Raw genomic sequence first — 24277 nt, forward strand, 5'->3', positions numbered from 1 at the left:
CAAAATATATTTTAATATATTTAACATGTATTGGACTACATGCCATTTGGGGGGGAAGGGAAAATTTGGAACAGGAGGTTTTGCAAGGGTCAATGTTGAAAAATTACCTACGTATATGTTTTGTAAATAAGATTTAATTTAAAAAATAAGATTTTTTAATATTAAAAAAATAGTTTCCACAATTGCATATACTAAGATTAATCCAAGCAAAAGACTTGAATATCCTCTCAGGAAATGTAAATGTACTTTAATTCTGAGGATTACAGATTAGTATTGAAGAATTACCCATGCATGTTTTGTAAATAAAAAAGCTTTAAATTAAAAAAAAAAAATCATTCCTAAATAAAGTCATGAATAGGAAAATAAATTAAAAAAAAAAACTTTTCATGTCATTTGGCCACATTTTCAGGACTTGCCCTTGGCATTACACCTTTGAGACAACTTTTGTATTTTGGATTTTGATTACTGAAAACTACTGTAAATAACTTTCCACACTTTATATCATTTCTCATATTTACTAATGTGTACTGTAATATACAATGTAATTTGTAATGAGTACTAAGTACTCATAATTACTAAACAATTTAGTTTTCAAAGTAAAAATTGTCTATCTTTTGTAATCTCTATCCTCTACTTCCACAACTTTCTTAAAAGCCTTACTAGTTCCTTCTGAACTTTCTGAACTTAAAGACGAACATTTTTTGACATGACCAATTAAAACAAACTCAGAAAAAGGATGATCATCCACAATCATGCAAAATTGGGATTTTAATTCAAGGCCGTTGGCTATAAATCTAATGCTGCATCAACTACAATAACCTGTATTTTGAATCATTTACTTTCAATTTAAGTCAACATATGCTTTGTATATGCCAAGCGTTAGATTTACAAAGTCAAATAAAAAGAGCAATTTGATTTTTAGCCTTTTTCAAATGACATAATGATCCTAAGAGAAAACAGGGTCCCCTATTTTTCTTGATCAAGGAAATTTTATATTTTCAGTGAAACCCCATTTAAGATCTAAGCAGCTGAGGAAAGTGTTATCTATTTAGGTCTTCAAACAAGAGCCAAGGCATGAAAGAAAACAGTAGATACCTCTAGAAAGAATCCAATCAAGTCACAGAGATTCCTAAGGGCGGTCTTAATGAATATTCATTACATGTGCATATTTCAACGTTGGTGAAACAGGAAAAATTAGTCCTTTCAAGGCAGTAGTATGAACACTTAAAAATTCTGCAGATTATGGCCCAAAGGTAATACCAGAGATTGATAAGCATACTGTTTACAACTAATAGCAGGCCTTAAGGGTTTCTCTATAAGAACTCATTAAGTAAAGCAATCAAAAAATATTTATTGGGTTTCTAATGCGAGCATCACATAGTACTGGCAATATACTCTCAGGCTCCTGACAACTTGCTTAAGGATAACTTCTTCAATATAAAAATGGCTCAATTTCCAATCCAACTAGTGAGTGAGAGAGAGAAAAAATGAGAATGAAAGTAGTTTGGTTTTGTTGTTGTTCCTGTTGTTAAATTCAACACTATGAAAGCATTACACTATAAACTTCCTTCCCTTAAGAAAAAAAATTAATTTTCTTTTCAACTTTTAAGGAAGACTACAGAAGTCATTTTGCCATCTTTGTCTCTAGACAAGTTTCAATGAACAACAAATAGAAGGGGGAAAAGCTTTTAATTGAAAAATAAATCAATACATCTCAAATAAGACAGTGTGTTTTACAACATACAATGTAATTGGTTGAAGAGAATGGTTTTCCTAAGTGGTATGGTGAAATTTAAACATTTCATTTTGACCATAAGCAATGCCCCCATCCCCCAACTCAAGTAAAAATTCTCATAGACTTTCATTCTGAACTTATATTGTGAACCCATTAGCCCTAGTCTTTCCTAATTCATTAACAAATGGAAGACAGTCTGAAACATATCTGATTACTTCAATTTCTTTATTTTCAATCTTAGAATTTTTTGTTCCATACCTAGGTTACTTGGTACCTGAATAAACCTCCTAAAATAGTGACATTATTAGCCCCATATTCTCAAATAGGAACTTTTTAAAACATTAACATTATGCTTATGCAAAAGTCTTATGTAGATATATAGAGAGACATGGTCACCCCAAACATTACAGATATTTAACTTAAGTCACAAATTAAATAGGCTACAGTGCTTTTCAAAAGGCAATTCTTTCAAATGAACTACCAGTCAACTTATACACCATAGCCATTCGGCTTTTAAAGTTATATCCAAGTCTCAAAATACTTTGATATATTTAAATTATTCAACTATTGAACTTATTGCTTTAAACTAGGGGGGAAAAAATTAGGTCAAAGTCTTTTTTTTTAGTTATAATTGTAATTCCAAGGGTATGTAACCAAAATGATAATGTTCAAGTATGTAGTCAACTTTCACTCTTTGGAATGACAGAACAGAGGCTATGCTCATTTATGTGTATGGCTTCCTATGTGATTATTGCGGACACCCATTAAGTAAGTTACTCTTGTTTGAAAAATTTTTTTACAAAATATCACTTCCAAAATTAACATCTTTATTAAATCAGTTAAGAAATGTTCACTGTAGAAAAGTTAACATTGAGGGTTTTAACAAAACCAAAATAGAATTTTTTTACACAATATTAGCAGCAAACTACTTTTGAGGTTTCCATTTTCTGCTGTTTTTAAAGATAGCGTAAACAGTATTCATTAGCATGGAATGTCAGAGTCCACTCTTTATCCTAATTCTATGATTTAGGCCCTCCAGTGCAAGATAATTTATGATGCATGTGCTAGCACTCAACTCCCACAAGTGAAGACAAAAAAAAAAAAAAATGTACAAGATAATCCTATCACTACAAAGTCCTGAGATAGACTTTCTGGCTTAAGAATTTGTTCTCATTACTTTAGTCTCTTTATGACATAAACTCTTTATGAGTGCTACACATGCATGTAAACTCAACCTCCCTATCTCTTCCCCCTCCCCCCCCAAAAAAAATTAGCAGCCAACTGGACAACCTGGCATTTGGTTTCTGAGTGGGTTTTTGGAAATTTTAGTGACTATACAATATTTAACTAGTCCAATAAAAAACCCTTTGACCTCCATATTGCTTTTCCATTTTTTTCATATCTAAGCAGATAACGGTGCATGTATATCACCTGCAAAAGTGCCAAAAATATATAGCATACACCTTAGCCTTTGTGAATAAAAGAAAATTTCTTATATACATAGAAGAGGATATACCTCATTTAAATTACCTGTTTATCAGCATGTAATACCTTCAACATGAAAAACGTTTCATTAAACTCACTGTTGTCATAACTACTTAGTATCACTACTATTAAATTCTGGGACCAAAGGTTGCTCTCAAGTAACTGTTTCTTCAGTGTTAATGGTCTTTGACAGTCTGAGATTAGGGATTTAACTGTCTTCCACAGAAATAAAACTTAATTTCTTCCCAATGACAAAAAGGAAGTCACACAGCTATGCAATACTCCACATTTTTAACATAAGGAAACAGAATGGAAACATTCACCTTCCTTTCTTTAAGTGTTAATATTACTAAAGAAATCTCACTACTCTTCAAAATACTAGAATCTATAAATATAAATTTAAGATTAATTTTTCAGCTACAAATCACACAAAAAAAAAAATGACTTTCCATTTAATTCTCAAAATTTCCATTTTGATAGTAGTAATAACTGGCTCAGATTTATAAGGGTTTAATCCATTTTTTAAAAAAAATTTGCTATTATTTACTGCACAATGAATAAAGTGGGAAAACTGCATCAAATTAAAAAATAAGAAATGAGAAATTCAAGAAAGCTTAACATAGAAAAGAATAAGGTACAACATTTACATCAGCAGATTCCATTTTTTACCATCACCACAGGGAAATTCTTTCTGTTTAAGTAATACTATAACCTCCATTTTTTAAAAGTCTATTCTTGTTTTACAATAAAAACAGAGTAGACTGAAATCCTTTTTATTAATATACACATCAGGTTACTGAAACGTGAATTCACGTAGCTTTTCCCTCAAAGATGGCACTTGCAGATAGAAGATGCAGATGACTACAACCTTCAGAAGTTTACTTGATAAGATTCTTCAACAGCAGTTTGATACTGTGTTTCCTCATCTAACTGAAGATTCTAAAGAAAAAAAGATTAACGATCAAAATGTAAGTTATCATTTAGGCATATTCAATGATTTCAATCCATACTACATAAGGATTTTTAAATGCTGGTCAAAGCCAGCTAAATAAATACATTAATTTTTATCTTCAATGAAAGAGGGTAAATTTTATATTTCACAATTAGAAATTTCACATTTGTCATTATATTTGGTTTGTTATTCCCAGTCTTTATTTTCCAATCTTTATGAATGAATTTTAGCCACCACATTATCTTCTACATAAAATTAACATCAAAACTGTACCAGTAAAATACCCAATTACTATTTATAAGACTGAAATTTACATTCTTTAAAATATTGCATAGAACAAGAATGTTTTGGAGCCTAAATGCAAATCCAAGGACACATTTAAAATCTTATTTTTTGGGGGTTTTTTTAAATCTGCTTTCTTTTGCAACATGGCTAATATGGAAATGTATTTCATTACTGCATAAACATAAGTCTTATCTTAATTGCTAAGTATTTTCAGATAGGGGAAGAGGGAGTATAGGAGAGAGAATACAGAAGTCAAACTTTAAAAAAATCTTTTCGAAAAGAAATGTATTTACTTTTGCACCTGGGAAAATTTGAAGTTTTTGTTTAGTTTTTCAAAACTAAACAGTAAGCAGACATGGTGATTATAAAATTTCACAATTTCTGCTATTCTGCCACATAATTATATATTACATTTAAATATATTAGTTTTACCACACATAGCTTTAAATGTTTCAGCTATCAAGGTGTTTTATATATATATATATATATATATATAAAAACACTGTTCCTATGATCTGGAAATATAACATTTGGAAATATAATAAAAAGTTAATAGTTAAATAATATTTATTAAGTGCCCATTAGGCACACTACACTAAGCCCCTAGTAATACAGAAAAAGATGCAAAAACCTCAAAACATAAGAACAATAACAACAAAAAACTTATTCAATTGAATCAATTGCCTGGTGGATATCTCCATCTGGGTATTAACAATGGCATCTCAAACTCAATACATCAAAAACTGAACTCATTAGAGCTTTTTAATTTCACCCTTCCTCAAATATCTATTTCTGTCAAGGGCACAACTAACCTTAGTCACAAGGTTCAGAATTTTGCAGTCACAAAAATACAAAGCATAAAAAAATGACCTTAAAGATCACTCACCTCTTCATTATCATGGAGATGAGGAAAACAGGGCCCAGAAAGAAAAAACTTGTCCAAGATTACACTAAGTGGCAGAGTCACCACTGTAGCTACATCTTCAGACATTTTTACTTATTCTTGATGTTTCCCTTTCGTCTTTCCCCATATCCAACCAATTACCAAATTCTTCCAATACATCCACTAACCTCTCATACATTCATTTTGTATACATCAATACTGTCTTAAGAATAGCTTTACCCTTCACCTGGACTAATGTATTAGCTAGTTTCTACTCTTCTCTCTCCTCTTAAGATATATCGTCCACATAATTCCCAAAATACTCTGATGATTATCATTGTCTTGTGTGAACAAAATCAACATAATCAAAGTTAGAAGGAAACCATAAAGTTGTTTTTTTTTTCTTTTTGGATAAAATGTATCTCAAATAAAGGTTTCATTTCTCAAAATATATAGACAACTGGGCCAAAAATTTAAGAATACTAGTCATTCTCCAATTGATAAATGGTTAAAGAATATAAATAGCAAGTTTTCAGATGAAAAAAAAAAAATCAAAGCTATAGTCACATGTAAAAATACTCTAAATCATTACTGAATCAAGAAACGCAAAGTAAAACAATTCTAAAGTCCCATATTTCATACCTAGTAGACTGGCTAATATTGACAGAAAAGAAAAATAATAAATGTAGAGGGGATGTGAGAAAACAAACACTAATGAGTGTTGGTGGAGTTTCAAACTTGTCTAGCCATAATGGAGAGCATTGGAAATATGTCCAAAGGGTTACAAAACTAGGCATAACTTTTGATTCAGCAATATCACCAAGGCCTATATTCCAAAGGGATCAAGTAAGAGGAATGGGGGTGAGGACCCAATTGTAACGAAATATTTATAACCATTCTTTTTGTGGTGGCTAAGAATTGGAAATTATGGGGATGTCCATCAATGGGGAATGGCTGAACCAAGTTGTGCTTTATAATTATGACATACTATTGCTGTGCAGTATGAAAAGACAAACAACATAACTTCACAAAAGCCTGGAAAGACTTAAATGAACTGATGCAAAATGAAGTGAGCAGAATCAGGAGAACTCTTCTCAGTAACAGCAATATTATATCATAATGAACTGCGAATGACTTAGCTATTATCCGCAAAAAAAGATCCAAGACAATCAAAAAGAACTAATGACAAAAAGTACTATCCTCCAGGGGGAAAAAAAAAAAAAAACAACTGATATTCTGTGTATATAGAATCAAAACATTATTTTTGCTATATTTTTTCTATGAATTGTGGGAATTTTTGGTCTGTTTTCTTTCACACCTTGAATATGAAAATATTTTTCATGAGTGCACACATATAACCTACATCAAAATTGCTTGCCATCTCAGGGAGGAAGATAATTGGGAACTCAAAATTTTAATAAACAAATGTTAAAAACGGCTTTAAAAGGTAATAATCAAAAATCACAAAAATTTTATGTGGTACCCAATTGCTTCTAGGATAAAAAAGATTTTTTTCAAGTCTAGAATCTAATGCTCTCTACAACCTAGCTTGTACTTGTCTTTTCCAACCATATTTCATGTTACATTACTACCCCCCAATATATGTACACACTATTAGTTGTTCCCTGAATTCAACATTTCTTTTTTTATCTTCTTGTATTTTTATCAATAATTATCCTCCTCTCCTCTAATTATCACATCTCTTTCTTCAAAGATCAGTTCTCAGTTCCCCTATGAAGTCTTCCTTATACTTCTCCTAGTTCCCCCTTCTTAGTCATTCTCAAAGAATCCTGTCATTTGTATAACATGTTCATTAGAAGATAGTTCCTTAAATCCAAGAAACTATTTAATTTTAGCTTCATACTATACTCCCAAACGTCTCTACTGAACAAAACTGCCATCAACTTTTATAAGATATGGAACAGCAAGGGACCTAAATTAAAATATTTTTCAATTCTATTTTATAAATAAAACTGAATTCTTAAACCCCAAATATAAATCCAATTTTTCTACTACAGTAAGATCAAATAAAGATAATTACCTGAAAGTTCATTTTTAACTACACTATTCCATGTTTTTCAAAGATAAGACAAAATATATTCAGTCTATTTGCTATCCAGCCTATACTTCCAAAAAACAGCAACAACAACTTAAGTTTATTTCACATACAATTAAGGAATTAATTGTTAATAATCCTATGTAAGTTAGCAGAGAAATGAGAAGTGAAGCTTATCGGAAATAAACTTCATCTACTTTCTCTAAAAACATCTTTTGTCACATCCTTAAATTTAAAGGTGGAGAATAATTCTTATTTACCAGGAACTAGGTAAGTTCAAGAGGAGTAAATTTACTTGAGATACAGATATGCTATTCTATAATATTTGGAGTTCTCAGTCTTCAACAAAACTAAAGCCACGCCTCCGTTAAGAGAGAAATGACTTTAGTATACAGGTAAGCTTTGCCACTTTAGAAAGTATCCAGCATGATATTTTTGGAAATACATATAGAAGAATTGCACAGGCTTAACATACATTGGATTACTTGCCATCTAGGGGAAGAGGTCAGGGAAAAGGAGGGAAAAAATTTAGAACACAAGATTTTGAAAGGGTGAATGTTGAAAATTATCCATCTATATATTTTGAAAATAAAAAACTAATTTAAAAAAAGAAAAAAGTATGCTATTTATATGTAGGATTGTAATTATTGAAAAAAGCAGTAGCTACAAAAATTTGTTAATCAGTTGCATATTTAAATCCTGAAGGACCTGAAATCTTTCTTGATAAAAAAAGCAAAACTTTCTACTAATTTATGAATGGTATTTGTATTTAATACAACACAATCATCAACTGCAAGAGTAAATGAAAACTAGATCTGCATCATTTCTAGACAAGATTTATTTTAAAAAGTCAAAATAAGGACTCCATAATATTAGTCACAACAGCCTAGTCAAAACACATAATTTAGATTAAAAGTTTAATATAATTGACTTACAAAAGAGTGAATTTTCTTACTTTTGAAGAAAATACTTACCACAAATTCTCCATAATCAAACTGATGTCTTTGATTTAGATGGCTAACAAAATTTCTAGTAATCTGGCTAGGATCTCCCCATGGAAGAGACACACAAATAGGACACGTCTAAAAGAGAAAAATATAACAGCATTAAAACCAATCATGAAAAGGAATAATTACACTGTTAATTTCACAAAGCCATTGCACTACCCATTTACCTGACACCTAACAATGCTAAAATAAAGTAATAGTTCTTATATCCAACTTCCATTGGCCTTTCCCAACCACCTATAACTTCCAAGTGGGCAATCATAGAACCTGATCTGGAAAAGATGTCAGAAAACATCATCTAGCCTAATATCTACTTGAAACAAGAAATCTTGCTTTTACAATATCCTCCCCCAAAAATTAGGCAGGCACTAGCCATTAAATACAACAATGAATCAATCAACAAGTATGTATAAAGTATCTGCTATATGCCAGGGATAGAAGCTAAAAAAAAATTTTTAAATGAGAAATCCATCCTGACAAAGAGCTTTCATTCTAATATCAAAATATATAAAATATTCCAACTGCACCAAGTTGAAACCACACTAACAATTTTGGCACATTCTATATATAGCATACCACTAAGAAATATAATATTGGTCAATTAAATAGATTTGTGGAGTGAGAGAGGTTAAAGAAGTCAAGATATTATCAAGCCTGGGAGACTAACACTTAGCACAGTGTCTGGCACATAGACCCTTTACTAAATTGCTTATTTCCTCCTTTCTTACTAGAAAGATGAAAGTGAATGCAGAAGTAACTACTATTTACATAGTTCTATTGTTCACATAGCTCTTTTTGGTTTATAAGGCACTTTCAACATACTAAATGCATATGAACTACACAAAAATCCTTTAAGGTTCAGACTATTATTATCCCCATTTTATAGATGACCATATTGAGACAGACTAAAGTGCTTTGCATAGTGTCATAACAGCTAGTGTTCCAGGGGCAGCATATTATCATCATTATGCCACCTAAACTGCTAGGTAAATGGCAAGTCACAGGTACATTTTAGCCCAGAGGTGGGAACATCCAGCCCACAGGCCATAAGGCCTGAGAAATCGTTTGGTCTAACCCTATACCAAGGCAACCATAAACAACAATAACCTCCCACTGCTTGATTTCTGTAAATTAATAATTTTTGTATGGCCTATGAATGAGGTTATAAATATTCAAATGGTCTTTGACAGAAAACAGGTTCCCCACCCATTTAGCCATAATATAGAACCTGCAAGCCTCTATATATATAAAAAAGATACCAAAGAACCAGTCAGGCTTTCCAACAAGACCTAGCAACTTTTACTATAAACAAGAGGCAATCTTGAAATTTATTATAGCAGGAAACAAAAATAGATAAATTTATTTAATTTCAATAACAAAAATGTGTCCCACAAAGCTGATTAAAATTTCAGGGGGAGGGAGGAAAGGTGGAGGAGTGGGGTGGGAAGATGGATTTTAAGGGAACACACAACTTTCAGTCAATCCTAATTAAAAGAAAAGACTAGAATAGAAATTTTGACCCTAAAAAAATGCAGGAAGGGAATACAGAATTATTAAATTTTAACATTCTATTAAAGGGGAAAAAAAATTTCCCTTCAGGATATTAATATCGTCAAAAAAGCACTAAGGGAGTTAAATAAGATAATGAGAGGATCTGTGGGTAGACTGGCTCTATACTTAGTTTAATACATTAGCAGAGGAAGGAGGAAGTGGATGGAACTTTGTATTTCTAACTGGAGCGAAAAGAAAAATATACAAATATTCAATTTATATAAATTCATGATCTCTGGAGGTGGACAACATTTTTCATCATAAGTACTTTGGAACAGTCTTAGATCACTGTCTGAGAATAGCTAAGTCACACTCACAGTTGATCACTGTACAATATGCTATTACTATGTACAATGTTCTGATTCTGTTCACTTCTCTATGGAACTATGTATCCCTTCACATGACTTTCCAGGTTTTTCTGAAAGCATTTTGGTCATCCTTTCTTATATATATCACAATAGTATTCTCTCCCAACCACAAAGCACAACTTGTTCAGCCATTCACCATTTGATAAGATATCCCCCCTCAATTTATGATTTTTTTTTTTGGTCATCACAAAAAAGGGCCATTATACTTTTTGTACATATAGGTCCTTTTGCTTTTTTTATCTCATTGAGTTACAGAACTAGTAGTTGTAACTGCTGGGGCAAAGGATACATCTAAGTAGGGAAATATGCTAAGAAAGTAAAGATTTGATATCTAAAATGTCCAGGAAATGGATTCAAAATATTTAAAAACAAGAACTATTCCCCACCAATGAAGAAACTGTCAAAGAATATGAACAGGCAAGCCTCAAATGATGAAATCCAACTTATCAAAAGCCATCTTAGAATGTGCTCCAAGTCACTAATAACAACTCTCCAATTCTATCTCGCCCATTACTGGGGGAAAAAAAAAAAGACAAAAAGTGAAAATTACAAATGCTGGGACCAGCACACTATGGAAATACTGATGGAGTTATGAATTGGTCCAACCATTCTGGAAAGCAGTTTTAATATGTGCCAGGCACTGTGCTAAACATTAAATATACCCCCCCCCCCCAAAAAAAAAGGAAAGAGACAGCTCCTACCTTCAATGGGCTTTACAATCCATTGGGGAAAACAAATATATACACAAAAAGCAAGGAATATGCAGGAAAAATTGGAATTTTAAAAAGGAATTAAAAGGGGTTAGAGAAAACTTTCCTAGAAAAGGTAGAATTTTAGTTGAAATTTAAAAGAGAATTATACTTAATTTTTAATAAATTAATTTTAAGCATTTAGCAATATTATTTTACAATTATAAACAGCTTTACAGCACTGTACTTAAAAATGTAGGTAGAAAGAAATGAGGTAAGTATATTCAAGACAGAATTCACAATAATATACACAAATGAAGTAAATAAATGGTATATTATAATAATTTTTTTTTTAAATTTTAATTAAGATTTATAAGAACTGATGATACTAAGTGAAGTGAGCAGAACCAGAGACTTAGCTCTTCTAATACAGTGATCTAAGACAATTCCATTTGGGATGGAAAAAACTATCTGCATCCAGAGAGAGAATTATGAAGATTGAATGTGATCAAAGTCTTTTCTTTCTCACAGTTTTCTTTTGTTGTTGTTCTGATTTTTCTTTCACAACATGATAAATATGGAAATGTTTATTAAAATTATTGTATATTTATAACCTATATCAGAGTGCTTGCTGTCTTGGAAAAGAAGTATGGGAAATATGGGAAAAAATGTACAACTCAAAATCTTACAAAAATTATTGTTGACATATTGGACCCAACCTGCCATCTTGGGGAGGGGGTGAGGGAGGAGGGGAAAAGCTGGGACAGAAGGCTTTGCAAGGGTCAATGTTGAAAAATTACCCATGCATATGTTTTGTAAATTAAAAGGCTACAATAAAAAAAAAATTAAGGAAGAAAATCAATGTTGAAAACTATCCCTACATATACTGGAAAAAATAAAATACTATTGAGAAAAAAAAAAAATAAGACAAATTGTCAAACATACTTACCACAGGGACTATCTGAAAGAGGTGACTATTATTACAATGATCCAGTAAACGTTGTCTTGTAAAGTTTGCTTCTTGACACAAGGGACACTTAAATGTGGGATGCCCAGGAGAACTATGAGACAAAAATGTTAAGAAACTGAACAAGAGGCAATAATAAATAACCAAGAAATTTAGTCCTCAAGAAGAGTTAAGAAAATGTACTTCCCTTCATGTTTTTTTTACAGAGGTAGGGAACAATTAGTGTGAAATACTGCATTCATTGCCATACTAAGTTGATAGGCTGCTTGAGTTTGCTGACCTTAATTTACTTTTCTTTTTTATTCCAAGAAAACAAGGAACCAATCACTGAATAGAAAAGTGGGGAGGGATATATTTAGAAAATGATGTGATGCAAAAACAAAAGATACCAAAATATTTTTTCTTTTAAAATGTTACATTAAAACTTAGCTATTTTCAGTAATATAATGATCCCTGACAATTCCAAAGGACTAATTGTTGAAACAAACTATCTGCTCCTAAAAAAGAACTGATAATGTTTGAATGAAAGCACTCTATTTTTTCAACTCATTTTTTTTCTTTAATTCGAGTGTTCTTGTATACAATGACTAAAATATGGAAATATTTTACATGATGTGCACTTGTATAACCTATATTTCATTGCTCTCTATCTTGGGGGGAGGGAAAGAAGGGAAGTAGAGATAGAATTTGGAACTTAAATTTTTTTTTAAAATTCCAAATCTTAAAAATTGTTTCAACACATAGTTAGGGGGAAATAAAATGTATTTTTTAAAAAATAAACCTAATAAACTGTTACTTTAAAACAGCATAAGCTTAAACAGATTCATTCAAAATACCAAGAAAGAAATCATTGGATCCTTCCATTTTATACTGTAATACTGCTTTGGCTACAGTTTAGCTATTTTATCATACTTCCATGACTTCCCTGAAGTTTTAATTTAGTTATATTCTCATTAAACGCTTTCCTTCATGTTCAACACTACACAAAGTTACTAGAGATATTAATTTTCAAGAAAAAGTTCAATACTGGGCAACTCTAATAATCTTCTGTGCTCTTTGAATTAGTTAGCATGGACACTAAATTGTCAAACAGATGAAAAAAAATTTTTTTTCAAAACATTAACACATTTGAACCAATCATCAACCACACTGTCAAAAAGTCAACTTTCTGCATATATTTAACTGGATTTCTTGCTATTTAGGGGAGGGAAAAGGAGGAAGAAAAATTTGGAACACAAAGTTTTTCAAGGGTGAATGTTAAAAACTATCTTTGCATGTATTTCAAGAATAAAAAGCTATTATTAAAAAAAAAAAAAGTCAATTCTCCCAACTGACAATTTCCACAACATATTGACTAATAACTGGTTCAAACTATTCCTATATGTCACTGATTTATAGGAATCAATAACCTTAAAAGCTAAAATTTTTATGTAAAATAATTACTGTGAATATTTCAGACAAACTGCAGCTTAAAAGTTTTAATCCAATTAAAAAATACTTTATTTAGTAAAAAGAACAGATATCACTTATTTTAAAATGACAAATTTTCAAAAGATTACCTTGCATCTCCTTGATAGGTCTCTGTGTTATCAGATGTAGATGTCTCACTCCTATTACTTAAGAAAGGCATGGGACAAATTAAATATAAAATTAATTGTCTTAAGTGGCTCAAATTTAAAAACAAAGATTAAAGTACAGGAAACCTCATTTGGACTTACTGAAGTGGAAGAGTCTGAATGAGAATGGAAACTTTGGACTTCAGAATATTTATGAAAAAAAAAATTAAGAATTTTTAAAGCAGTTTTATATTACTCTAAAATGTGACTCATCAATTTGAACCAACAAGAAAGGCAAAGTACTTTAAAAAAATAAAATCAATGGAGTATAAAAGGAATGGATCATTTATGTTTATAGTTTAAAAATAGAAAAATATTTTTCTAACAGCAATATCTTAAAAGTACTGTTCCATTATGAAATCAGATATTTGTTTGACATTTCAAAATCAGTGTCCATTCCCATATTTCTCTAAACAAAGCATGATTTTTTTCTTCTCTGTAAATTGAGGAAAATAAAACTTTGGGAACACAGCAATATCAACAGCCTGTAGATAATATTTAAAGTGCTTTTATGACCATGTGTACTTTTTCTTCTTATCACATTCAAAATTTGTTTCTAAGTCCTCATTCCTCTCCATTCTCATTTCCATTAGCTCATCCAAGTCTTCAATATCTCATACCTGGACAAAAATAACTGTTTAACTGGGCTTCCCTACAAATGTCTTACATACTACTGCCATAATTATCTTCCTGAAAACACAACTTTCTTCAGGTCATTCCTTCTACTCAAAAGCCGACAATGACAGCTTACATACTACAGTACTTTACTCTTTTCCAAATGATCTCTTTAAAACAACCTTATTAATTAGGTAGTGCAAGTATTATTATCCACATCTTAGAGAGAAGGAAAATAAAGCTGAGAGGTTAAGTGACTTGTTTATGGTTCCATGGCTAGTAAAGTTATAGAGCCAAAGTTTGAACACATATCTTTCCAGCACAGTGGTGCTCTTTCCATTACAACATGTATAAATAAATACCAAGTTTTGTTCTTTGCTCATCAAAGGCTCCTTTTTTTTACACTTACCTCCAACAACTGACTCTGGTGGAATCAGTCTCCTGCTGTCCCTGAAACACTTCATATTCATTTCCTATTCTTCAAGACCCATCTCTAGTCCCACATCTCCTTCATAAAGCTTGCCACAATTAGGCTGACCAATACTGATTTAAGATAGTCACATGAACTTTGGCATTTGATTCCTTTGCCCAAACCACATGCATCCTCTTTTTGAATCCTAATATATATAATGTACTTATTGGGGGTGGGGGAGGAAGAGGGAGAGAAATCAGGAAACAGAACTTGAGGGGACACCTTGAAGAATTATTAAAATCTGAATAGGTAGAACAGCAAAGAGCCAATTATATTGGGGGGGGAAGGTATTGAAGACAAAGAAAAGAAAAAAACTACATAGAAAGGAAAAGATAGGAAATGAGATTTGCAAAGAGAAAACTAACTTGGTTGAACACAGTAGAGGATATAGTAGGGAGTTAGCTATTAAAGAATTAAGAACAGGAAAATGGGGCCAGTTAATAAAGAAACTTCAAATGGCAGAAAATTTAGACTTATTTTATTCATGGTATAGTATATAAAGGGCACTTAAACCAAAGTCAGAAGATATGCTTGACCATGAGCAAGTCATTTAACCTTGCAACTTTAATTTTCTATCTGTAAAAAGTGGGTACTAAGATTTATACCACCTAAAATGCAAGATTTTTGTGAGGAAAACATTTTAAAAACTATAAAGTACCTAAATTCTATTTTATGTTATAATTATTTGCAAGTATAATAATCCTACTAGATTATAAATCTGAGGAGACGTAATAGATTTCATAGAATCTCTGTATCCAGCAGACAGATACGATAGTATCAAATTTTTTTCCCTTATTGACTATTAACATAAGGTAGCTGCTAAATGCTGGACTATTAATATTTAATTCACCAACAAACGTTTATTACACAAAACACTGCACTAGCTACTGGGTATATAATAAATGGAAAACAATACACTTTACCATGATGTATGTTTCTCTATTTTACCAAAGTAACTCATCTCTCTAATTAGACTAAGTTTTCTCAAGAGAATAGGATCACTTCTTTTATAATCCTCACCCAGATTATAATTACTCAATACTTTTCTGAAATCTTTTTACCTTACAAAATATTATATAGTTTGAATTGAATTGAAAATAGTACTTCTTCCCCTCCCCTGATTTCCTTTAAATCCAAATGCATAAAGAGAAATAATATAAAAAGGGAATGTAGAAAAGGCAGATTTTCTTAGCTAGATATAATTCAAGTTCTTCTGTCTAAACTAGCGTCAATTATTCAAAAGAGAAATTCTAAGCCTGAATATTCCCAATAGCTATAAAAGTTATAGTTATAAAATGTTTTTCAAAAAACTTCTTTAGCTATTATTCTTTAGATTCAAACAAGATCATTTAAAGGGGAGTAGGTCAATGTCTCCAAGGCAAACTAATGTAAATTTATTTTTCAATATGAATTCTGCCCCCTTCTAAAATCACTGTTTTAGTCTAGCTGTGACAGTAGTGTTAATTACTGTTTTCTTTTGTTTTTTTAAGGGAAGCAATAAAAATATTTTTAAAAAAATAAAAGTTTACTGACTTACCCAAGGTTACACATCAAGTTATCGGCAGAACCCAGGCTACAACTCAGGTGTGCTGACTCTAAGGCCAGTGCTCCTTCCACTTAGATATGGATTGTCTACCTACCTGACAGGGTTGTTGTGAGTAAAGTGCTTTGAAAACCTAAAAGCACTATATAAATGTGAGTTGTGATTATTATTATTAAGAAAAATGCTGAACCAACATATTAAATGCACACAATCTGACTTAGTAAGACCTTGGGGTTATTTGAAAAGTCTCTTCCCTGTTTTCTTTCGATATATTTATTTATAAGTTTTCTGGTAGAGGGTGGTATAGTACCTATGGAACCACAAAGCCTGGGTTCAAATCCTGTGTGGCATGGGCAAAGTTACTTAAATTCCCTGAAAATAACTAAGCATTTCTAGCAAATACCATCATGGGGCAGTTTCCTAAATCTTATAGCACAATACAAATGTGAGTTAATATTAAAACAGCATCCTAAATTTCTGCTTACAAAATCAATTTGTTTCAAACTATTTTCTTTGCAAATACTACAAATTCCAGCCTAGTCCCTTCTCAGTTCATACAAAATTCCAAATCTACTTCAACTTTCTTCAATGGTTTAATTTCAAAAAAAAATAAATAAAACAATAATTTTAAAATACAAAAAGTTGACAAATACTAAAATGAAATATTAAATGCTTCCATTAATACTCTAGACAGTTTAAACTGTCTAAAATTTGAAAATACATTCAAAAACAAACGATAAGTTGTCAAAAATGTTTTCCCAAGAACTGCAAATTACATAAATATATGAAAAAGCATGCTTAGAATCATTATACGAAAACCAATTAAAAGAACCTTGAGACTTCATGCATAAAATGCAATTTTGTAAATATTACCAAAAAACTGATAAGCTAATGTTGGAGAGGCTACTAGAAGCCAACAGCACTAAAGCATTATTAGTGGAGCTTTGAAGAGATTCAACTATTCTAAATTTCAATTTCAATTTTCAATTTGAAATTACACAAGACAGCAAGTAAATAATCTTTTCCTTTTGACCTGTTTAATGATGTCATTTATGCCATGGAAATAAAAATAGCAGCGTTCTTTGGGGTGGCTGTTGTCATTTTTTTCAGTCTTCTTCCTCTTCATGACCCCATTTGGGGCTTTCTTGGCAAAGATACTGGAGTGTTTGCCATTTCCTTCTCCAGCTCATTTTACAGCCAAGGAAACTAAGGCAAATGGGGGGAAATGATTTGCCCAGGGTCACATAGAGAATGTACAGCCAGATTTCAATTCATAAAAGTCTTTTTGATTCCAGACCTGGCACATTTTATCTACTGTGCCACCTACCTGACCATTCTTTGTGGTAACAATGAAGTAAAAAATAATGAAGAAATACTTTTAAAAAACAAAATATATAAATATATTGGAACATTACTATGAAGCAAGAAATGGTTAGAGCATTTCAAAGAAAAATTGGAAGACTTATGTGAACATTAAGGCAGAATACTAAATGAGCAGAATAAAATACATACACAAAGAATATAACAATGTTGAATTTTCAAGAACTGAAACAGCAATGAAGAACAAACTCAGACATCAAAATATTGTCTATTATGTGAGACTGGACCTACTAAGTGTTTTCCTTATTTTAATATGTCACAAAGAAAATGGCGGTGGGGCAAGGAAGAAATAACTAATATAAGGGGGGGTGTAAAGCATTAAATAACATTTACTTTAAAATTGAGCAGGGCTTTTTTTTTTTTTTTTAAAGTAAACTTAAAATTAGACACGAAAAATTACTAAGTTGTTCATGTCTTTTGACCTAGCTATCTCACTGCTGGGTTTCTATCCCAATGAGTTTAAATGAAATCAAGGAAAAGACAAGAAGCAAAAAAATATTCATAGCAATATTATTTCAAAATTGATGAAAACAAACTATGTGCCCAAGACTAGGAATGGCTGAACTGAGAAATATGAAAAAACTGTCAATTTGTGCCTTAAAAAAATGACTTCTATTAAAGATCCTGGAAATCATGCGATGTTTGTTCAGAGATGGAAATGGAAGAAGGAAATGAAAAGTAAGAATCAAGTACTTGACTGACTACAATAAAGTAAAAGACAATTAAAGTCAACAACTTAGATTATATACTACAATGTTAACAGCAGTTTTCAAACGATGTAAAAAATAAACTAGAAAGAGGAGAATCCTTGCTTTGCTCTTATTGGTCCTGGGAAAACTTTCAATGTTTCTTTGTTGCAAACAAAGCTAACTTTGAATGAATGCTTTTCATCATATAGAAAAGGTCTCTTCTATATGCTTATACTTTTAAGAATTTTCAATATAAATAAGTCATGTTTTGCCAGAGGTCTTTTCCACAACTAGTAAATTATCTTGTGATCATATATGTTTTCCCTAAAATCTTGTAATGATGCAGCTTGATTATTGGAAATTTTTTCTAGATATGTTGTTGTGATTCTCCTTGAGATTTCATTCACATTTTTACATCAACATTGGTTGATGATAAGAGTTGTAGTTTCTTTCTCTACACTTTGTTTCTCCATAGTTTGGTATCAAGATCACATCTGTTTATAAAAGAGATACAGTGCTATTTCTTATTTCTCAGGAATAATTTTTCTAACCTAAACATAAATTATTCTTTAAATGTTTGGAAAAATTCACCAAAAAATTCAAATGGCCCTATGACCAATTCCCTGTTTTGTTAAAATTTTGTCAATTTCTTCTGCTATAAATTTTACAGATTTCTTATATCATGATAATTTGATTTTCCTATCTTTTATTTAATTAGTTCAGAAAATTATTTATGTATTTTGATAATCTTTTCAAAGAATCAGCTGGGTTTTTTATTTTTAATCAATTCCACAGTTTTTCAATTCTTTTTTTACTTATCTAACATTTATACTTGTTTTAGGATTGCCAATTTATTTTCTGGCCCTTTTTATTGTATGCTCATTTTATTAAGACTTTTCCTATTTTGCTAAGTTTTTTTTTTCTTCTGAAAACTGCCATCACTGCATTCTCTAAGCTTTGGTGTGTTGCCTCAATGTTATCATAATTTAGGTTATTTTTCTTTTCCATAATTCTGTAACTCACTCATTATTCAAAATGCTATTCTTATTCATTCATGTGTTCTTTTATCCTTTGATCATACTTGCCTTACTATTCTCTAATAGCTTTTCCTTATTATTTGTGACTTTTGGTATTTATTTAATGCCCAACCAAATGATCAATTTTTTATAAAGGCAACATAGGACGTTTAGAAATATATATTGAATTTCACATCCCAGTCAATCATCTAACTCGGGTCATCTCACTATTTACCCAAAGGACCTCTACACTGTTCCTTCCCACCTGGATAAATCAGCATGCTTCCCTATATCAGACCCTCAGACCTAGAGTTGAAATCAATCCCCATCCTTAGTCAAATTAATCCACTCCTCTTTGGAGCTCCCCAAGACTCAACTGGTGACTGAGTAGCCCACTTAGATTACTACATCTATGTGTTAAATATCAGATCAGCTTTCAGTTTCACCTTCCAATCCAAGCCTGCTTGCTTCTGACCAAGTTTCCTTGCCCTTTTGGATCAGGTCATTTTCCACACTAGATCTGAAACCTAGATCTCTTTCTATATTTGGGTCTTTCTGAATCCACTGAAGTATTAATAAGCAATTCATCACTAGCTCTAACAAATATAATTCAAACAATATGAGACCAAAAGTTAGCACAACTGGGAGATAGAATGGTACAGAACTCACAATGCTGAACTAAGAGTCACTGGACTGAAGTTCTAACTTTAAACTCTACCACCTCTACTATCTAAGTGAGCTTAGGAATGTCAACCTGAGACACAATTTCCTCATGTGTAAGATTAAGGAGTTTAGGCTCAATGACCTCTAAGCTCTCTCCCAGTTCTATGATTCTAGTACTCTTGCTAAAAAGTCATTCATCGTCTGAGCTTTAGCTTCCTAATGCATCATCATATGAGGGAACTGGACTATTTGAACTGTGTTCCATATCTGATGTAAAATTCATTTTTCCCCTAGAATTTTCCCAATTTCTACCTACTCAAAATTGGTACTTGTAAAAATACTGACTCATAAATACTAATTCCAAAGTAAAGAAATAAAATCTGGGACCTTAATTATGCAATAATTAAGAATTTTCACTAACAAGTCAAATTTTCTAATATGCTGAGTGAGTTATATGTCAAGTTTAATCAATATGCAACTCGTTAATGATAAAGAACTTACAAAAAAAAAGCTGATACTTGATTCCAACTTGACAAATAGGAAATTTTATTATAGGTCACAAAGCAATTAAGTTGTAATGCCAGGAAGAGAAAAAAGTATTTCCTGACCAAAAGCACTAGTAAAGTTCAAACATCTATAGACTTTTTAAAATCAATTGTGCTCTAGATATGCTACAATGTTGAGGCCCAAAATTTAATCTACATATCCCAAATAAAATTCTGATATCATTTCCCTAGCAACTTTACAAGAGTCTATTTAAAGTAATTTCCATACCATTGCTTCAAAATTCTGAATTCTAAATACTTAACAAATTATAATACATAAACTACTTTTAAACAAACAAAAATTATTTACCTATTCCCTACTGAATCTTGAGAGATCTGAAAGTTTGGAATGATGGAAGACACACCATACTCATCCTGATACTTCTTACAAGATTTGTAATGATGTCTCATGCGATAAAATTTGATCTGTAAATGAAATCCACAACAATTTTGCATTTGAAACACAATTCTCTCACAAGATTAAAAGTTCTGGGAATAACAGGAAAAAGCCAAAGGTAAAAATAAAGTAAACACCCCAATCAAATTAAAAGAATTCTTTTCGTGTTGAAATTTTTAAGTTAAAAATGAACTTTTTTCCTTTCCAAATGCTGGACACCTAAGCATGAGTAAAATATCAAACTCACCTATCAAATACATAAATAATATAAATTATACTAAACCTTGGCAATACAATTACTGAAGCTTACTTTCACTAACAATTTTAACTGTTGTGCTTTATTGCCATTGCTAAATTTTAACTATTAATATTAGCTTTAAGAATTACTCACATATACCACCTCATTTTTACTTTACACCAAATTTTTTCCTACTCTTCCTTCAGAGACTGAAAAATGAAAAGTTATTAGGTTAACATTTTTCATTTCAGCAAAGAGGAGTGGAGTCAAGTGTACCTAGCTTCACTCTATTTCTCCTATCATTTATGTATTCCTCTCACAAAGGTAGAAAGGTATATCTGACTTGGGTAAATGCATCAAATTGAATCTGGCATTGTTTACAAAATTCATCAACTAAAATAAAGCAATGTTTGTAATAGGTCCACAGACACATCATAATCTTCCATTATTCCACTTCCCCATGACTAAATCTCTTTAAGGTTTTTTATAGTGAACAAGTGAGCAATAAATAAAAATTAGTTTTCAATGTTGTCAAATATTTTGTGATTGTTACAATAATCGAGCAACTGGTATTTTTTATTATACTCTTGGTTCTTTAGCGCTCCCTATGTAACTTGTTCAAGATCTTGTACATATCACAACTTCTCTAGTCTTCCGTTTGCTCCTCTATAAAACCAGAACCTTTAGGGACCTTCCAATTCTTAAGTCTCTGATATTATCTATAAAGTTATAACAGTATTATGATTAAAAATAAATGTCAAAAATGATAATTTTGGCAAATCCAAATGAAATTCTCTAACTATAACTTAATACGGAAAACTTGACTTTCAAGTATCAAATACATCATATTTTACTCTACCTGTTTTGCACAGCATCTGCAACTACCAGAAAATTTCCTCATGACATTTTCAATGTCTAAGGCCCGTTCAGGACATGCTCGCTCTCTTCTAGTTACATTTCCACGACAGAGGGGACAGTGTATTCCACTTTCTCTCATAGCAGTCAGGAAACATTTTCTACAAAAACTAAACCAAAAATTAAGTAATAAATCATCTAGTTAATGAATAAAATGTTTGTCATTCTATGTTAAAGGTATAGTTATATTTTTATGCCACATAATTTTAGCCTTTATTATATTCTAGTTCATTTTTTTAAAATTCTGCATGACTTTATTTGCCTATTTATGCAAGTCTTCAACAGATTCATTCAATAAGTTTAACCAGTAAGAGATTTATCACTGCATCATGTATCTTCCAATTAATAACAGGAACTGAAATTTATTTCACTTTAAGAGTTGCAAAGCACTTTACTTACTTATTTCACTTTAAGAGTTGCAAAGTACTTTACTTACACATTACCTCATTCAAAGAACAAGTCAATACTTGTCTATTAGTACTACAAGCATTATTATAATTATAATTTCATGAATTCATAAACTGAGTCTTAGACAAGGTTATGTGATTTGCCAATAGTCATACATCTAATCTTCGTCCAAGGCAAAATTCAAATCCCAAGTTTTACTGTCTCCAAGTCCAACATATCTCTTTACACCAGCAGTCTTCTGTCGCTACATTTCAGAAGAAGCAACAAGTAGGCAAATTCAATAAAACTAAGTCATTTCAGAGATTTAGGGTAGTTGGGATTTTTTATAAATCAACTTTTATAAATGCCTCAGGAGTCATAATACATTTATGCTAATTTTCTACACCTATGCTACCCATCCCTACTCAATATACTGTTTCAACAATAAGCACTGTAAGACCCTATAAGAAACATTCAATTGTATTTAATGTACATATTACTATAGTAAATCACTGTGTACAAAATATTTTAACACATTTTAATACAGCTTGTTTACTTGAAAATAATCAAAACATCCATTCTTAGAATATTCTAATCATGCTTTCATTATAATTTAAAAGCCTTTCAAAAATATGTTATGTGTATAGATTGTATACAGGTGATCTAGGGAACAATTTCAGTTTTTTCCTTACTGACAAAACAAAAAGAATTAACTAAAATACCTTCTAATTGTATGAAGATAATTCATAGATTTCTACATCTAGCCTTAGTTCTCCTTAACTCTAGGCTTGCATTACCACTGGACGTTTCAAAATAGCTACACTACACTCCCCCCTTCTCCAAATGAACTCTCTTTTTCCGTGAAGAGCAGCATCACCTTTTGTTCTCAGTTTCTTATACTTAGATTTCTTTATAATTAATTTCTCTCTCTCTTCACTCAGATTTCTTTATTATTATTTTCTCTCTCTTCACTTCAATTAAGTCCATCAACTGCTAAACCCCTTCTATTTCATTTTCATGTTACATATACTTCTTTATTCACAGTCTCACTATTCCCCATTCTAAATCATCTTCTAAAACTGCCAATGTGATTTTCCTTAAGAGGAATTCTGACCATTTACTCATTAAAATTTCAATGACTTTCTAGTACCTCTATCAAAAAATATAAATTCCTGTTTTCTTTTTAAACAGACCTTCACATATATTATCTCCCAAAATATTTTATCATCTTCTTTCTTAAAAAAAAAAAAAAAAAAATCAGAGATAGGATGGTAGGAGAAACCAGAACCATCTATCAATCATAATTCCCTTCTCTTTCTATACCTAATTTCCATTTTAAAATTACCACACAGCTCACTGACAATATAAAAAGCACTAATGTCTAGGCAGATGAAGAATTTAAGAAGCAGGGGTGACTTATTTTCAATTATTTCCATGCATGCATCTTCTGCCATCAGAAGTTGTGTTCTTCTGCTACCAGAATTTTTGTTGATAAACTTTAAACTATCAATTAATACAAAAGTTTTCATAAATAAGTAAATGAAATATATCAATTAATACACAAATATTTATTAAGCATCTACATACATGACACTTGATTAGGTATTGGGATTACAAAGAAAAAATGGAAGTCACTACCCTCAAAGCAAGTTATATTGCACAAAAGATATGTACACCAGTAGGTATATACGCAATAAATACAAAAGAAAAAACACTTTGGAGGCAGGGGGGAGGGAAAGAAAAGGTTTCATATGTAGGTGTCACTTTGGCAGTTTTAAAGAAAGCAAGGGATTCCAAGATGCTGAAATGAATTAAGAGTGCAT

The 24277-nt window shown here is 31.2% G+C and overlaps 1 protein-coding gene across 2 annotated transcripts in view; it reads right to left on the reverse strand.

Moving 5' to 3' along the window:
- Positions 1-1672: 1672 nt before the first annotated feature.
- The window catches only part of RNF138 (ring finger protein 138), a 45994-nt gene continuing 23389 nt past the window's right edge, over positions 1673-24277 (reverse strand). The window contains exons 2-7 of one of the 2 annotated variants that reach the window (XM_031946478.1): positions 22012-22177; positions 20828-20943; positions 13538-13594; positions 11961-12072; positions 8371-8478; positions 1673-4159 (exon numbers count right to left, since the gene is read on the reverse strand). In XM_031946478.1, coding sequence (XP_031802338.1) covers positions 4091-4159; positions 8371-8478; positions 11961-12072; positions 13538-13594; positions 20828-20943; positions 22012-22177 — 628 coding nt within the window. In that variant the 3' untranslated portion in view covers positions 1673-4090. The remainder of the gene's footprint in view (positions 4160-8370; positions 8479-11960; positions 12073-13537; positions 13595-20827; positions 20944-22011; positions 22178-24277) is intronic. The other variant, XM_031946479.1, reaches the window with a different exon arrangement.

Source organism: Sarcophilus harrisii, chromosome 1 (genome assembly GCF_902635505.1).
Source record: "Sarcophilus harrisii chromosome 1, mSarHar1.11, whole genome shotgun sequence".
Taxonomy (NCBI): Eukaryota; Metazoa; Chordata; class Mammalia; order Dasyuromorphia; family Dasyuridae; genus Sarcophilus; species Sarcophilus harrisii.